Source organism: Myotis lucifugus, unplaced genomic scaffold, assembly GCF_000147115.1.
Source record: "Myotis lucifugus unplaced genomic scaffold, Myoluc2.0 scaffold_3, whole genome shotgun sequence".
Classification (NCBI taxonomy): Eukaryota; Metazoa; Chordata; class Mammalia; order Chiroptera; family Vespertilionidae; genus Myotis; species Myotis lucifugus.
The window spans coordinates 6236559-6251427 of NW_005871051.1; the positions used below are offsets into that span (position 1 = coordinate 6236559).

The window sequence follows — 14869 nt, forward strand, 5'->3', positions numbered from 1 at the left end:
GGGCGCGACCCCTTTGGGGGTCGAACGACCCTTTCACAGGGGTCGCCTAAGACCGTCGGAAAACACATATATAATTACATATTGTTTTTGTGATTAATCACGATGCTTTAATTGTGTTCAATTTGTAACAATGAAATTGGGGGTCACCACAACATGAGGAACTGTATTAAAGGGTCGCGGCATTAGGAAGGTTGAGAACCACTGCTTTAAGCTCTTTGAATTTCTAGGTGGTGTTTTCTTTCATTAGTTGGGTAGTAGTAGATCATAATGACAGTGGAAGTGATAGATGATATGTATTTGCCCTATGGGTAGAGTAAGAGAAATGGGCACGACTAAGACCTAGTAAATTTTTTTTTAATTTATTGATTTGAGAGAGAGAGAGAGAGAGAGAGAGAGAGATTTGTTGTCTCACTTACTTATGCGTTCATTGGTTGATTCTTGTTAGTGTCCTGACCAGGAATCCAGCCCACATAGTATTGGAGTATCGGGGCAACACTCTATAACCCACTGAGCTTCCCCCGGACCGAGACCTGGTGATTCTTGCAGCCTCTGTGAGATCTGCAGTGGTCTCTGTTAGCTTATTTTCTATGATGTCTGACCTGGCAATTTTCCATATTGAGATCTATGATGTCAGACCTGGCAATTTTCCATACTGAGAAAGGAAATAACAAGTCAGATAAGTACCACATGATCTCACTCATCTGTGGAATATAATGAACAATATAAACGGATAAACAAAGAGCCAAACACATAGAAACAAGTCATATGGTGATCTTTGTGGAACTCTAATTGTTCCTGAGGAAACTAGTGGGTTGGACTTCCTTCTTGTGAGTTTCTGGGAAGTTCCTACTTCCAGAGGCTTCTGTGTGAAAATTCCAGCCTCAGTATGGAAATTACCATGTCCAGACATGTCAAGCTAAGAAAGACCACATCTCATCCCCCATCAGAGAGGAACATCTGCTGGAGTCCCCTTTAGTTCATAAAGCCTTTAAGTTGCTCCTTTTGTTCACACAAAGTGCTCTTGGAGGTTCTGGGGTGCACAGAAGCCATTTCTCCAACCATCATATAATATCAGTAACCTTAAAACTTGTTGGGAACTGCTTAAATTAGCAGTTCCTTTTTCTCCAGACCACCAGCCTTGAGTTATTTTTTTTTTAACATATGTTTTTATTGATTTGAGAGAGAGAGAAAGGGAGAGGGAGATAGAAACATCAATCGGCCGCCTCTTGCACATCCCCTACTGGAGATTGAGCCCGAAACCCGGGCATGTGCCCTGATTGGGAATTGAACCGGTGACCTCTTGGTGCATGGGCCAATGTTCAATCCACTGAACCACACCAGCCGGGCCACCAGCCTTTATTATATCAATAATGTATAGTTGGAGATGATGTGTATTATTAAAAAATATATTAAAGAGAGTTGAAAGCAGTGTGGGCTTTGGGAAGTGTCTGAGACTTGAGGTCTGAAGTCCTGATTCAAGCCTCAAAACTGTCAGGTACAGGCCTGGTTAGCTGATCCAGCCACTAACATTGGTTGGGCCTTCTTTTTCCTAGTGGGAAAGCTAAGAATAATAGAATACCTAATTTCACAAGTTGTTTGTGAGGCTCAATTGTGATAATCTAGCATGTGAAGTACCTTTTAAAACTGTGAAGCACTCTGCAAATGTAATTGTTGCTGTTGTTATTCTTCGTCATTTTCCACTTCTCCAAGCATCATAACCATCATATAATATCAGTAACCTTAAAACTTTTTGGGAGGCACCAACTGGGTTTTTGTGAATAAGTTAGGGGGCACTCAACATTTACTGTTTCTTATGGTCGGTGAGTGGGGAGGCAGTTTCTCAGGGCCTTTTGGCAGAAAGGCCAGGCAATGGGAGGGGAGTGCTAGATTTATGTATTCATTTTTTTAAATGTATTTTTTAAAATTAATATCAGAGAGGAAAGGAGAGGTAGAGAGAGATAGAAACATCAATGACGAGAGAGAATCATTGATCAGCTGCCTCCTGCATGCCCGCTTCTGGGGATCGAGCCTACAACCCCGGCATGTGCCCTTGACTGGAATCGAACCTGGGACCCTTCAGTCTGCAGGCTGATGCCCTATCCACTGAGCCAAACTGGGCTAGGGCCATTTATTTATTTGTTAAGTAGCTTTTGTTTTTGTGGGTTGATATATGCCAGCCTGCTTTTTGGAAAGTGCTAGAGCAAAGTATGTGAAGACTCTTCCATACTCAAGATTCTGTGAGTCTAATTGGGAAAACAGCCGTTAAGCCCAATAAAGCATGATGGTAGCTCTTACTGGAACAGAGGTGACTGACTGAGTTAGGAGGGGCTTTCTAGAGCAGGACCTCTGCGGTCACAATCCCCAGGCTCTAGATGATCTTTACCCTTTGAGTTTCAGAGTGAGCCGGGTGTTTGCTTTAGAATCTTGTGACTCAAAGTATGGTCCCCGGATCAGCATCAGCATCAGCATCAGGGAGGTTGTTCAACAGAGAAGATAATTTCCAATTCTATTTCTGTCTTCATCTTAGTCATTCAGGTTCTTTACTTATTTCTTCATAACTTCTGGGGGAGCTAGGGGATTCTTTAGGGAAGTTTTTATTCTCTGAGTTGTTTTCAGAGTAGTTAGTTGGAAAGAGAAGTACCATCTCCTATTGAAAACTGGGAAAAAGATGAGTTATCTTTTGGAGTTCCCTTAAGATCTCCTTCTGGGGTGATCTAGGCTTTCTGTCTTATGGGGGGCACATTCAAATGGGGACAAGAACTAGTCTTTTAACCAATTGTTGGCATAGAGGAGGCATAGGTTCTTGGTGGTCTCACTGGGACTGGTAATCTGAATTTACTAAAGAAACTTGTCTGTTTCACAGGGTGCTGATGACTGAGATTGGTGAACATTTGGATAAATCTGATATGTCCTCATTAATTTTTCTCATGAAGGATTATATGGGCCGAGGCAAGACAGCCAAGGATAAGGTGCGTTTTCTTTTTCTTGGTTAATATTCCCAAGAGCCCATCAGAAGTTGGAGGATTCTCTCTATGGTGTGAAGAGAGGGAAGCAGGCGTTTGAGCACGGAGGCCCAAGCTGGGGGTGAGGGAAGGCAGAAAGTGAGAACAGTATGGTGTTGTTGTTGTTTTTTTAATATAATTTTATTGATTTCAGAGAAGAAGGGAGAAGGGAGAGGGAGAGAGAATCATCGATTGGCTGCCTCCTGCATGCCCCACACTGAGGATCGAGCCCACAACCTGGGCATGTGTCCTTGGCTGGAATCGAACCTGGGACCCTTCAGTCCCCAGGCCGATGCTCTATCCACTGAGCAAAACTGGCTAGGGCATGGTTATTCTATTTTAGAATAAAAATAGCACGTCAGCAAACAAATGTTAAGCAGAAGGGAGGTGAAACCAAAGGCAATGGCTGAGTAACAAAATGCCCTGACCTTGAAATTTTGCCTCCTCATATCCTCTGAATCAGAGTGAGTTGGAATGGCCAGCATTGATTAAAAATGTGAGGAACTTCAAAACGGTATCATTGGGGTTTTCCTAGTAAAAAGATTCCCCAAACTACCTCCTCTCTTCCTTTTTCAGGAAAGCCCTTAGTGTTTTTTACCATAACACCAGCCTGAGTGTTTGAAAGAGAAGCAGCTTGGGAGGATTTTACTGTATTTTTAGGCCCGCTCTCCCACCATATTCCTTGATGACACAAAATGGCCATGTGTCCATTCCCAACCTAGACACAGGTTGGCCACCAAAAGACTTCCCACTGCCTCTTTGCTGAGTCAACTTCAGGAGAGTACTTTGCACCTGGCCCTGGAAGGCCTATCAAGCAGAGAAGTCTAGTTTAGGATCCCTGAAGGTCTGAAGGAGCTCCACTTGTCACCGTTTCTTGCTGTTATACACCCACAGCCTTAATTTTGCATTTGGGGCTTAATCGTCAGTCCTACTGACATTTATTTCTTGTTGGTGTCTCTCTTAGAGCTTCTTGGATCTTGTGATGGAATTGGAGAAGCTAAATCTAGTTGCTCCAGATCAATTGGAATTATTAGAAAAATGTCTGAAGAACATCCACAGAATAGACCTGAAGACAAAAATCCAGAAATACAAGCAGTCTGGTAAGCAGAATTTTGGCCTTTCCGCGGTCTAAGGAAAGTACCCTGTGCAGGGTAGGTTTGGTTGGTAAATATCCATTGTTGGGTGGTTGGAAAGCACCTGAATGTTCACAGCCCCTGGTAGCCTGTGATTAGAGATCATATCCCTTTATATCTTTCATATCCCAGATCTGCTGACTTCATCACCCCACGCCCATGACCCAAGAGTCTTGGCCTTCTCCAACATGCCACCAAGCAGTTGTTAACATTCCCACCTTCAAGAAAGAGTTTGCACCCCTATTTTCTGCACCTGGTGGAGGTGCTGTGGACATTCAGGGCTTTTGAGGATATGCCCTGCTGCCTTGCTCCAGCGTTTGACCTGATCACCATCCAACTCTGGGTGGGATCTTGTCACTGGGGTTCCATGGCTTTCCTGCATATGTTCTGAGTTTCACAAAATCTTCTCATGAAAAAGGGCATCTGTTCTGCTGAAAACCCCTCCCTTGGTAAAGGGGACCAGGTTCACACTGGCCTTCTCTGGCCTGTCCCCCGCCCCCACTGTCCTTTAGACTCAGCCTCAGCTTGGGGCCTGTTAGCAGCCTACTGCCCCCAGAGTCACAGCCTGAAGGACATGGCTGAGACCCAGTGATCTACAGAACTGCCCCTCCCCGCCCGCCTCCTATTCCACCCCAAATGACTGATAAAAGATTAAGTACAAGAGTAGCATTTTTAGTCCTTTCTTAATGATGCTGGTGGAAGAAGAGTCATCTGATCTGATATTTTGAATTAAGTAAGGTGGCTGGAAAGTTTAGGGTATTTTCAAAGATGATGATTGACCTTGTACTGAGCTATCATTGAAGATTCATTTAATAATAATTGGTAAACCTTAACTCTCTTCTGCTTACAGCTCAAGGAGCAGAAACAAGTTATGTAAATGGCCTCCAGGCATCTCTCCCAAACTTGAGTATTAAGGATCCTTCATATAACTTAAGGGTGAGTCTGGAGCAAATGTGTGGAATCCCAGCATGAAAAAGCTTCAGAAATTTAATTAAAAAATATATATTCTTACACTATGTACTCTACTTAACACTTGAAAAAATTGTGGTAGAAATGTGCCTGTGTTTATAAAACATACATATGTAACAACTTATTCCCAATCTTTTGTTTGGACAAAAAATAATTCCAAATAAATACATTTGTATTTACCTCTCTGGGCATTTGCTTTTTATTGAGCTTATTGAGCTTATTTTAATGATGTCGGCAAAAGTGTTTTTTGAAAGGTTCGGAGTTGGGCCAGGTTCGCACAGAACTGACTCAAGGCTCAGGGTAGTTAAAAAGATATTTACTCAAGGCACCTGGGTGCAGGTGGACTGAGTTTGAAAAAGAAATCAGTGGCGAATGGGGAGGGAGCAGGCTTTTTATGCGCGTAGGGAGCGCTTGCAGATAGCTTTAGGCTGACACACGGACCAGGACCGGGCGGATCAGGACCTTGCCCAGGTCCGTGGGTCATAGTTTTACAGCCTTGCCCTTTGTCCTTCTTCCTGGGGAATTATGGTCTTCAGGAATTTCTGTAAAATAACCACTCAAGGGGAGCATGTTGTGTGCAGGGCTTAGGCTTGCAGAACGAGCTTTCTTTTGTTAGCCCCTGCTGAGTTAGCCCTGTTTCTTGATTAACCCTTTCATTTTTGTTATTGAGAGATTTTAAAAAATATATATTTTTATTAATTTCAGAGAGAACAGAGAGGGAGAGAAAGAGAGGAACATCAATGATGTAAGAGAATCATGGATCGGCTGCCTCCTGCAAGCCTCCGACTGGGGACAGCCCACAACCCGGGCATGTGCCCCTGACCAGAATCAAACCTGGGACCCTTCAGTCCACAGTCCAACCCTCTAACCACTGAGCCAAACCGGCCAGGGTGAGAGATGTTATTGGTCTGTGAAGATGTTATTGGTCTGTGAAGATGTTATTGGTCAGAATAAAACAATAAATATGTTTTATTCTGAGAAGTCAATCTTAGTATAATCTCATCCTCATCCCCATATAAAGTTATGTGGAATTTGTAGTGAGGACTTAGATCAGAGTGCAATTTCATGGTTAAATGATAAAGACTTTCATAAAAGTATGTGATGAAAACATTAACTACCCCTATGATAGAAATAGTTTAATGAATAACATGAGCTGTAAGAGATGCTACTGAGCAATAGAATTTCAGAGCTGAAAAGGATGATAAGGATTATACTGTCCAGCCCCCTCGCTGAACAAATAAGAAAACATAGTCCTAAAGAATGCTAAGTGATTACCCACCTCCAGCTATCACCAGAACTGGGCCCAGTCCCTGTGCCTTCCTCTACACCGTGGTGTATGTAATAAACTACATACTAAATACGCCATTGCTTAGATATGTCTGTCGTTTTCCAAGAACCAATTATGCTTGCTTTTGTCTTTCTGAATCTCTGTGATATTAAATGAGACAAAACTGATTTAGGATGCTGACTCAGATTTTCTGAGCTTTCTCTGCTATTGTCTCTCTAATATAAATTAGGTCGCCATTCTTAGTTAAAACTCTGCCCCATTTTTACTATTGTCTTTCTATTTTGTTAACGGAAGTAATTGTATTCACTACCTTTGTAGCCCGTTGAGAACTCACATGCTCTGTGTATAAACTTCTCCTTAAATTTTCTATATTAATCTATGACCCTGATCATTCATTTATTTAATAAGCAGGCACTGTAGCACATGAATTCAGTGAATTTCTTTCAAGATTTAGGAACCGAATACCTAGATATTAACTCATACATGGCTGCAAAAGTGCTTTAAAAGTTATGGTGGCAGCCCAGCTGGTGTTGCTCAGTGGTTGAGCATCAATCCCTGAACCAAGAGGTTCCCGGTTCGATTCCTGGTCAGGGCACATGCCCTGGTTGCATGGAGGACATGCAGGAGGCAGCTGATCGATATTTCTATCTCTCTATCCCTTTCCCTTCCTCTCTCTCTCAAATCAATAAAAATAGATACGGTGGCATTAAATGGCACATGATAGCAACATATTGTAGAATAAAAAAGTTGTATGACACTGCAATATAATGCTTATTTGATTTCATTTATTTCTTTGCAATATGCTTTTAAAAATAAATATATTTTTAACATTGATTTTAGAGAGAAAGGAAGGGAGAGGGAGAAAGAAAGAGGGAGAGAAAAACATTGATGTGAGAGAAACATCAATCTGAATGCACCATGGGCTTGTGCCCCGACTGGAAATCAAACTGCTGACCTTTCTGTGTACGGGATGACACTCAACCGCCTGAGCCACACCGGCAAGGGCTCAGTATAATGCTTCTTAAATCTAGCTTCGATTTAATGTTATGTATCTTTAATAGTATGTAAAAGTGAATGCATAGCCATGTGGAGCTTAAACTTCTACTTAATATCATCAACCTGCGGCTACGTCACTGGTTAAATGCTTTTCTTTACTAAGTTTAGACACACAGACTTAGCTTAAGACAGTGTAATGAACAGTCTACTTCTCTCTTTTGGCTAGGATAGCTTCAGTGGAGAAACTGTCATTTGAAAGCTGAGCGTATCAGATGGTTGACAGTATGTGGGATGTGTACCTTACACAGGACCTGTCATCTGAGAAGAAAGGGTCGGTTCAATCTTTAATTCTCTGATTAATCCCACTGTAGCCCTCAGAAGTGGTAGCTGTTACCGAGAATCAAGCCCACATGTGGCTTATGTTTAGCTGGGCAATTATAGAAAACAGTAACTGGACAGTCATTAAGCACTTCATGTGCTAAGTACTGTCCTGAGTGCTTTGAATACACTTAACCTTCACAAAAATGTATAAGGTAGGTACCACTATTGTCCTCATTTTGAGGATAAAGAAACAGATATATAGAGGTTAAATAACTTGCTTGAGGTTACATAGCTATTAAGTGGCAGAAACAAAATTTATAGCCAGGTTTATTTGAGCTAGAACTCCCACTCTTAACCATACATACATTGCCTCTGTGTTAAATGATCAGGTTTAAGGTCAGTTGCATGTTTCAACAGCTTGTTCTGTCTTGGAACTCTTTTTTTTTTTAATTTTTTTAAAATTGATTTCAGAGAGGAAGGGAGGAGAGAGAGAGATAAAAACATCAATGATGAGAGAGAAACATTGATTGGCTGCTTCCTGTGCACCCTTTCCCCTCCCCTCCACTGGGGATTGAGCATGTGCCCTGACCAGGAATCAAACCATGACCTGTTCATGGGTCAATGCTCAACCACTGAGCCATACCCAGTTGGGCTGTCTTGGAGCTTTTATAGCAATTCTACTATTACCATGACAGCTGACTTTATTGAGCTCTTTTGAAACATTCTAATACGCTAATTTAGCATATTTACATGTTAATTGTATTTTCACTTCTTGAAAAGAAAGTTGCCTTGTTCTTTGGCTACAAGATGTAGGATTCATGGAGTTAATAGCTCTTGCTCTTCTTCTTTAGCTAATTTAACAGTGAATGTGATATTTTTATTTTTTCCTGGGTAAAAATTCTATAGAAATATTTAAAGAGGTGTAACATAATGTGACTCTGAAAAAACTAACAGGGACTGTGACCTTATTCTTTATATTTGAAGCTTCAGAATGGGAGGAGTAAAGGACAAAGACCCATGGTGAGCCATCCTGACATTCAAAGTAAGACTGACTTCTCTTCATATTTTTTCTTGTAAATGCTTGATAATTCTAGTACAAACTGTTTTCTTTTTTAGAGTTGGCTGTTTTCTTTATCTATACAGTCTCATTAAAGCTCCCCCAACGCAGTTAAACTCTTAAAATGTATTCATCGGCATTTCTAGTTACTTACCAAATTCACTTAGTTGAATTTAAACACCTCTTACTCTACCAGCTTCATCTTCTTGGCTATATATTTCTGCCTGAAATGAAACAATAACCAGGCCACATTAAACATTAATCTAACCGTGATAATGAGTCACGTTAAACCAAATATCTAGCAGCAGGAAGAAGAAAGGTTACTAAGATCTTGTGTTCAAGTCCATTTAATAAGTCTAGGTACTCTATAGATGACATCCCCCTCTCCTAAAAAGAAAGGAAAAAATACAATTTAAAAAACTAGTAATTTCAACCTGTATGACCTCTCTCATCTCTCTGACAGCAGCACGCGATCCCTCCTATTTTTAAAAGCGTATTCCTTTTGCTTGTCTTGAGACCTCCTTGAAGCGAGGCTGAGACTCAGTCACAGTGCAGTGGAGATGGCTCAGGACTCCTGGAGGCAGGCAGGGATGGCTAGGCAGGTAAGGAGGGCCCAGTCTTACCAGAGGAGCTTGGACTTGGTCCTGTGTGCAGTGGAGATCGTGACCATTGTAGTAGGGCAGTGGCCTGATGGAAGTTATCATTGTAGTAGGGCAGCCTGTATGCTGTCTGCATGCAGTTGGAAACGGAAAAGCATTTTGCCCGGATTAGCCAGATGGTGAAGCCCATGCCTGTCATTTCATACCTAAAATTCTGTGCTCCAGGAAAAGCTATGGAGGAGCAAATTGATTCCTGAAGTGACAGCATTTCTTAAAACGCTGGTGAGGTGTGGTGAGCATTAGCATTCTGAAAGCTGTTTAAAGGGAAATAGGAGACCTGGTAGATCTGGATAGGAATTAAAAGCAATCTGTGTTCTTTCCACTGCGCTAATGGCAGGTTGGTTCTTGATTGGACTTGCACAGGCGAGGTAAGTGAAGCTCTCCACACCCTGGTGATCCTGGGCGAGCTGCTTTGGCCTGGACATGGTTGATTTGCTAATAAAGGAAGAACGCATTCTTGGCCTTAATCTAATAGAAGTTTAAAATGATCAAGCCCCGTATTCATATTAATTTGGATTTCTAAATAGATCTCATCTGAATGATGATAATGATGATGATACAATTTATGAGGCTCTTATTAAGTGCCTTAAATGGAGAAAGGCATATTACAGAGATCATTCTGTGCTTTTTAAAATTCTGTTAATCCATGATTGCTAAAATACAAAAAGACAAAGTGAAATTTTCTCTTAATTACAAGTATCAACATAATCTGATTAATGTTTGATTTATATACCTCCAAGGCTCTTATTTTTCACATATAGATGTATAAATATATGCACATAGTATGCACATTCCTGGTGTTTTCTTAGCCTGTCTTTAGACATTATTTCTCATTTTACATATTTTTAAGTATACTGGATCAATATTATAATATTTAGTAATCCATTTGTTACTCAATATATTCTGCATATCTTTTCATGTCAAATACATAAAGATCTCTTATCCTTTTTAACATTGCACAGTATTGCATTATATGGACACTAGAGGCCCAGTGCACTGTGGGGGTTGGGAGGGGTGTGGCGCCCCTCAGCCCAGCCTGTGTCCTTTTGCAGTCCAGGAGCCCTCGGGAGATGTCCAACTGACAGCCTAAGCCGCAGTTGGACATCCTTAGTGCTACCGTGGAGGCGGGCCACTGCACTTGCCAGCCATCAGCCCTGTGGGAGTGCACTGACTACCAGGGGGCACCTCCTGTGTTGAGCGACTGTCCCCTGGTGGTCAGTGCACATCATAACAACTGGTCATTCTGCCGTTTGGTCAATTTGCATTTTACCCTTTTATTATATAGGATAATTTATTTACCCTGTTTCATATGGGTAGACTTTTAGTTTCTTTCTAGCTTGGGGCAGTCCTTCAGTAGATGTCCTTGACATTTTTGCATACTTTCTCTATTATTTTCATAAGATAAACTTCTAGAAGCAGGATGTTGTTTTAAAGGGTGTTGCTAGTTGTTCTTTAAAAAGAGTGATTCAACTTTTACAACTTTGAAAATGCTCATTTCCCCCAAGCCTTATCATTCCTGGCGTTTTCTTGGCCTGTCTTTAGACATTATTTCTCATTTTCACAACAGTAGTATAGATTTTGGTTTGTTCACCCTAGAGATTTAAAAATCCCCTGAGACTTCAGGAAGAAACTTGCCCAAGTTCACAGAGCTTGTTTGTGATGGTGCTAGGGTTCGTGCCAGCCCTTTATGGCTTTAAAACTGATCATTTCTCTACCTCCCTGGGCTAATAAAGTCATTTTTATCTAACAAAATGTGCTGTAGGCTCACCTACATTTGCTAAGCTCACTGTCCCTGATCTTGCCATTGACATTTAACGTTACGATCTCCCAGTATCACTGGGCTGAGAAAACCTGGCCATCTGTTCAGTCTCTAAGTCTGTTCCCTTGGGTGTTGCCCACAGTTTTAGCATAGGTAGGAAAGCTATTGATAATGTTTGTGGTGAAGTTATTAGATTCTCAAGTTAAAATCTCAGCAGTTACCTGGTCCTCACCTGGAGAAGCCTTCTTTCACTTGCTACTTAAGCAGTTTTTCTACATGACCCTTCTTTAGCACAGAAACTTGGGTTACCTTATCAGTTAGGTTTTCTTTTTTAAAAATGTGTTTTTATTGATTTTTACAGTTAGAGGAAGGGAGAGGGAGAGAGAAACATCGATGAGAGAGGAACATCATCAATGGGCTGCTACTGGGGATTGAGCCAGAAATTTAGACATGTGCCCTGACCTGGAATTGAACCAGTGACCTCTTGGTTTTCTGGGTCGATGCTCAACTGCTGAGCCATGCTGGCCGGGCACATCGGTTAGGTTTTACAGGGCAAGGTCGGAACTTTGGGGCTGAGTATGGCTGAGGAGAGAAGCGATAGTGGGGGAAAGAAATAGGGGAAGAGACACTTGTGATATGAAGAAACGCAGCTAGCATGGAGTGGGCTAAATCTCCTTCAGCTTTTAAGTGATTTCCCTCTCATCCTGCAGGAGAACCAGTGAAGACGTCCGTTCAAGAATCAGGAGCATTCCTGCCTCGGGTACAGAATCCATTTTCTCATTTAGGATTGCACCGCACACACACGCTCTGTGGAGAACACTGGCTTCTTTAAAAATATCTGTCCATTAAGAATTTCTAGTGACAGTGATAGGATTCTGAGAGTGTCATTCTCCTGAGAATTCTTCTGAAGGGGAACCGTGGACATAGCTCAGAGAAAGATGCTGGAGTGGATTGTGTTTGTGAACTTTGGAATGCAGGGAAATTCCAAGGGCTGAGTAATTCCTGAGTGTACCAGGAAGCCCAGACACTGAGCCTTGACTTGCTTTTTCTTGGGCTGATAACCTCTGTAAGGAGAGGCAATAGGGGGTCGCCTTTTGTACTCGTTTGGAATGATATCACTTGTACAAACTGAGGTTCCTGAGAAATATGTGACCCATCTTTTCTCTCTGTTTCAAATGATGTTTCTCCTGCAAAGCTAGGACACGTGTAAAGAGACTACGATTCTCCTTAAAATGAAATAAAAACAGAAATAGCTTGTTGTCTGGAGCACATTCCCTGAATAGAGGAACCATTTGATATTAAATGGAAATGTCAACTGTGACGACTTCAGGCTCTGTCTGTTGACTGACTTCCCTGCCCAAGGGCTGTTTAAGAAAATCCAGAAGGAAAGTTGGCACACAGGGGAGACCTTGCGGAAACAGCGGTGCCAGAGTCTTTAACAAGCCCTGCTTTGTTTTCCAGCCCATCCCAGAGGACAGGTACAGGATGCAGAGCAAGCCCTTGGGAATCTGCCTGATACTTGATTGCATCGGCAACGACACAGGTAGGTGTGGGTGCTGCAGGGTAACGGCTGCCTCCAGAGTGAGACCACGGCACAGGCAGGCTACACCCGCCGCCTGAGGAGCACTCGCGGCTCTCACAAACCACTGCCCACCTCTGCATGAAGGGGAGTTCCCCTTTCAGGTCACAGTCCAGTGTGGACTGGGAGGGCTAAGGCAGCGAATTTTCAAGTGGTGCGCTGCAAGGATGTTTACAACATGCCATACCTGACTATATTTAGCCAGGGGCACTGACCTCTTTTCCCTTAGATTGTCAGATAAAAACATGAGAACAGCTAACACAACAAAGCTAAAAAATTATACCTCTTTTTTTTTTTGGTCAGATCAGCAAAAACAGTTCTTTGGTGTGCCGCAGAATTTTAGTCATTGGTCTATGTGTGCCATGAGATGGAAAGGGTTGAAAACCGCTGGGCTAGGGTTCCGTGTGGTTATTTAGTGACTCCATCTTCAGAGGCCCTGGAGTTCCCCACAGGAACCTCTCTGTCTGGCTGGTGGATGAAGGGAGTGCATGATCCCACATGCGTTTGGGGACCAGGCCTCTCAGAGTGGTATGCCTAATTTCTTAAAAATATGTTTTTATTGATTTTGGAGAGAGAGGAAGAGAGAGGGGTAGAAAGAAACATCGATGATGAGAGAGAATCATCGGCCTCCTCCCCCATCCCTCCACACTGGGGATCAAGCCTGCAACCCAGGCATGTGACCTTCTGGTTCATAGGTCGATGCTGAATCATCGAGACACAGCAGCCAGATGGTCTGCATCATTTCCACCCACATTCACTGGGCAGAACTCACTTGTATGGCTTCACCCAACCCCAGTAGACAAGGGACTCAGTCTAACTGTGTGTCAGGAGGAAACTGAAAGGGGATTTGGGGAACACAGAGCATGTTGTCCGGCACAAAGGCGTAGTTTGTGCAAGTTGCTGAGCTTTAGCCCTGTCTTCCCATGCTGGATGCTGTGGCAGAGAGGAGTCCCGGACCGGGGAGGGTGGTGGAATGGAAGGCTTTCTGGGTTTCAGTATTACCAGATGCCTCATCATTTCACCCAGAGAGACCGTGAACGTTTTTCTGGGGAACATTAAAAATATGATAAGTGTGTTCTCTCAGAGGCAGTGTGTTAAGTCACTTAGTTCTGCACTGTGGGTGTTGCCCTCAGTCTGAGCTATGTGTGTGCCACCATTGTCTGGATCTGGGTTGATTCTTTTGTCTAATTGTGGTGACTCAAATGACATCAGTCACTGGTGATGCATCTAAAGAGAATGAGAAAAAGCTAGTTAAGTGGAATAACATTATGTTTAATTCCCTATCTCTTCCTTAAAAGGATTGGTCGTCCTGTCTCCCCAGTTTCCTTCCGGCTTTCCAACATTCTCTCAGAATGAACCAGAGCTAGCTTTTAGGCTCACATAAAATGTTAGCATGGAGAGATGTATGGGCAGAGAATCTGACAGAAGATCAAATTAGCAAACCTTAAGCTGGATGTCCCAGGATTTCTGATGTGATCTCTCTTTCTCACGTCCTATTTTTGGTTAGATGTGAGAAATGCTGGTTTCTCGGTATAAGTGAATGTCCTTCCTTTTGTAGCCATTAGTACCCGCATAAGAGGAGCAGATATTTTCTCAATGAGCAACTTCTGCTTTAAAAGAGACGGTGTAGCTATCTTTTGCTTTCCATTTTAATCAGTTCTGTTTCATTCCTTTGAGTTCCCAGACGCACATGGCACGGGATGTACATCTGTGGCATAAAGAGAATTACACAGATAAAGCCATGTTCTGCTGTGAATTTGTGGCTAAAACCCATTGTCTGTGCTTGCTTCCCGTGCTGGGTTATGGGCCTCTTGCCGGCAGGGACTGAATGTGTACTTGTGTATTTCTGCCTTTCAGGAGTGTGGTCAGAGTTGGGCTCTGGAATATGACTGCTGCATGGGTGTGAATGATGGCTCTGCCATGTGCTAGCTTGTGACCTTGGGCAATTTTCCTCTCTATGTCTCAGTTTCTATTCGTACAATGGATTAGTAACAGGACCTACCTCCCAGGAAGATTGGGCTTAGAGTGGTGCCTGGTCCACTGTAAGCAGGTACTGATGCCAGCTAACATTCTTTTCCCAATTCGTTTGTTTAACTTTGGTTGCAC

General features: G+C 42.6%; 1 protein-coding gene across 17 annotated transcripts in view; it reads left to right on the forward strand.

The window, feature by feature from the left end:
* Positions 1–14869, forward strand: part of CFLAR (CASP8 and FADD like apoptosis regulator) — a 43386-nt gene that overhangs the window by 13714 nt on the left and 14803 nt on the right. For 14 of the 17 annotated variants that reach the window (XR_002831094.1, XM_023760166.1, XM_023760172.1 and 11 more), the window contains 6 exons: positions 2864–2969; positions 3967–4102; positions 4986–5071; positions 8694–8751; positions 11895–11944; positions 12646–12727. Coding sequence is in view for 14 of the 17 variants with exons in the window: in XM_023760166.1 (XP_023615934.1) it covers positions 2864–2969; positions 3967–4102; positions 4986–5071; positions 8694–8751; positions 11895–11944; positions 12646–12727 (518 nt within the window). In the remaining 3 variants the exon portion in view is untranslated. Of the gene's footprint in view, positions 1–2863; positions 2970–3966; positions 4103–4985; positions 5072–7614; positions 7720–8693; positions 8752–11894; positions 11945–12645; positions 12728–14869 lie in introns of those variants that run through there. The other 3 variants (XR_002831095.1, XR_001349537.2, XM_014461428.2) reach the window with 3 other exon arrangements.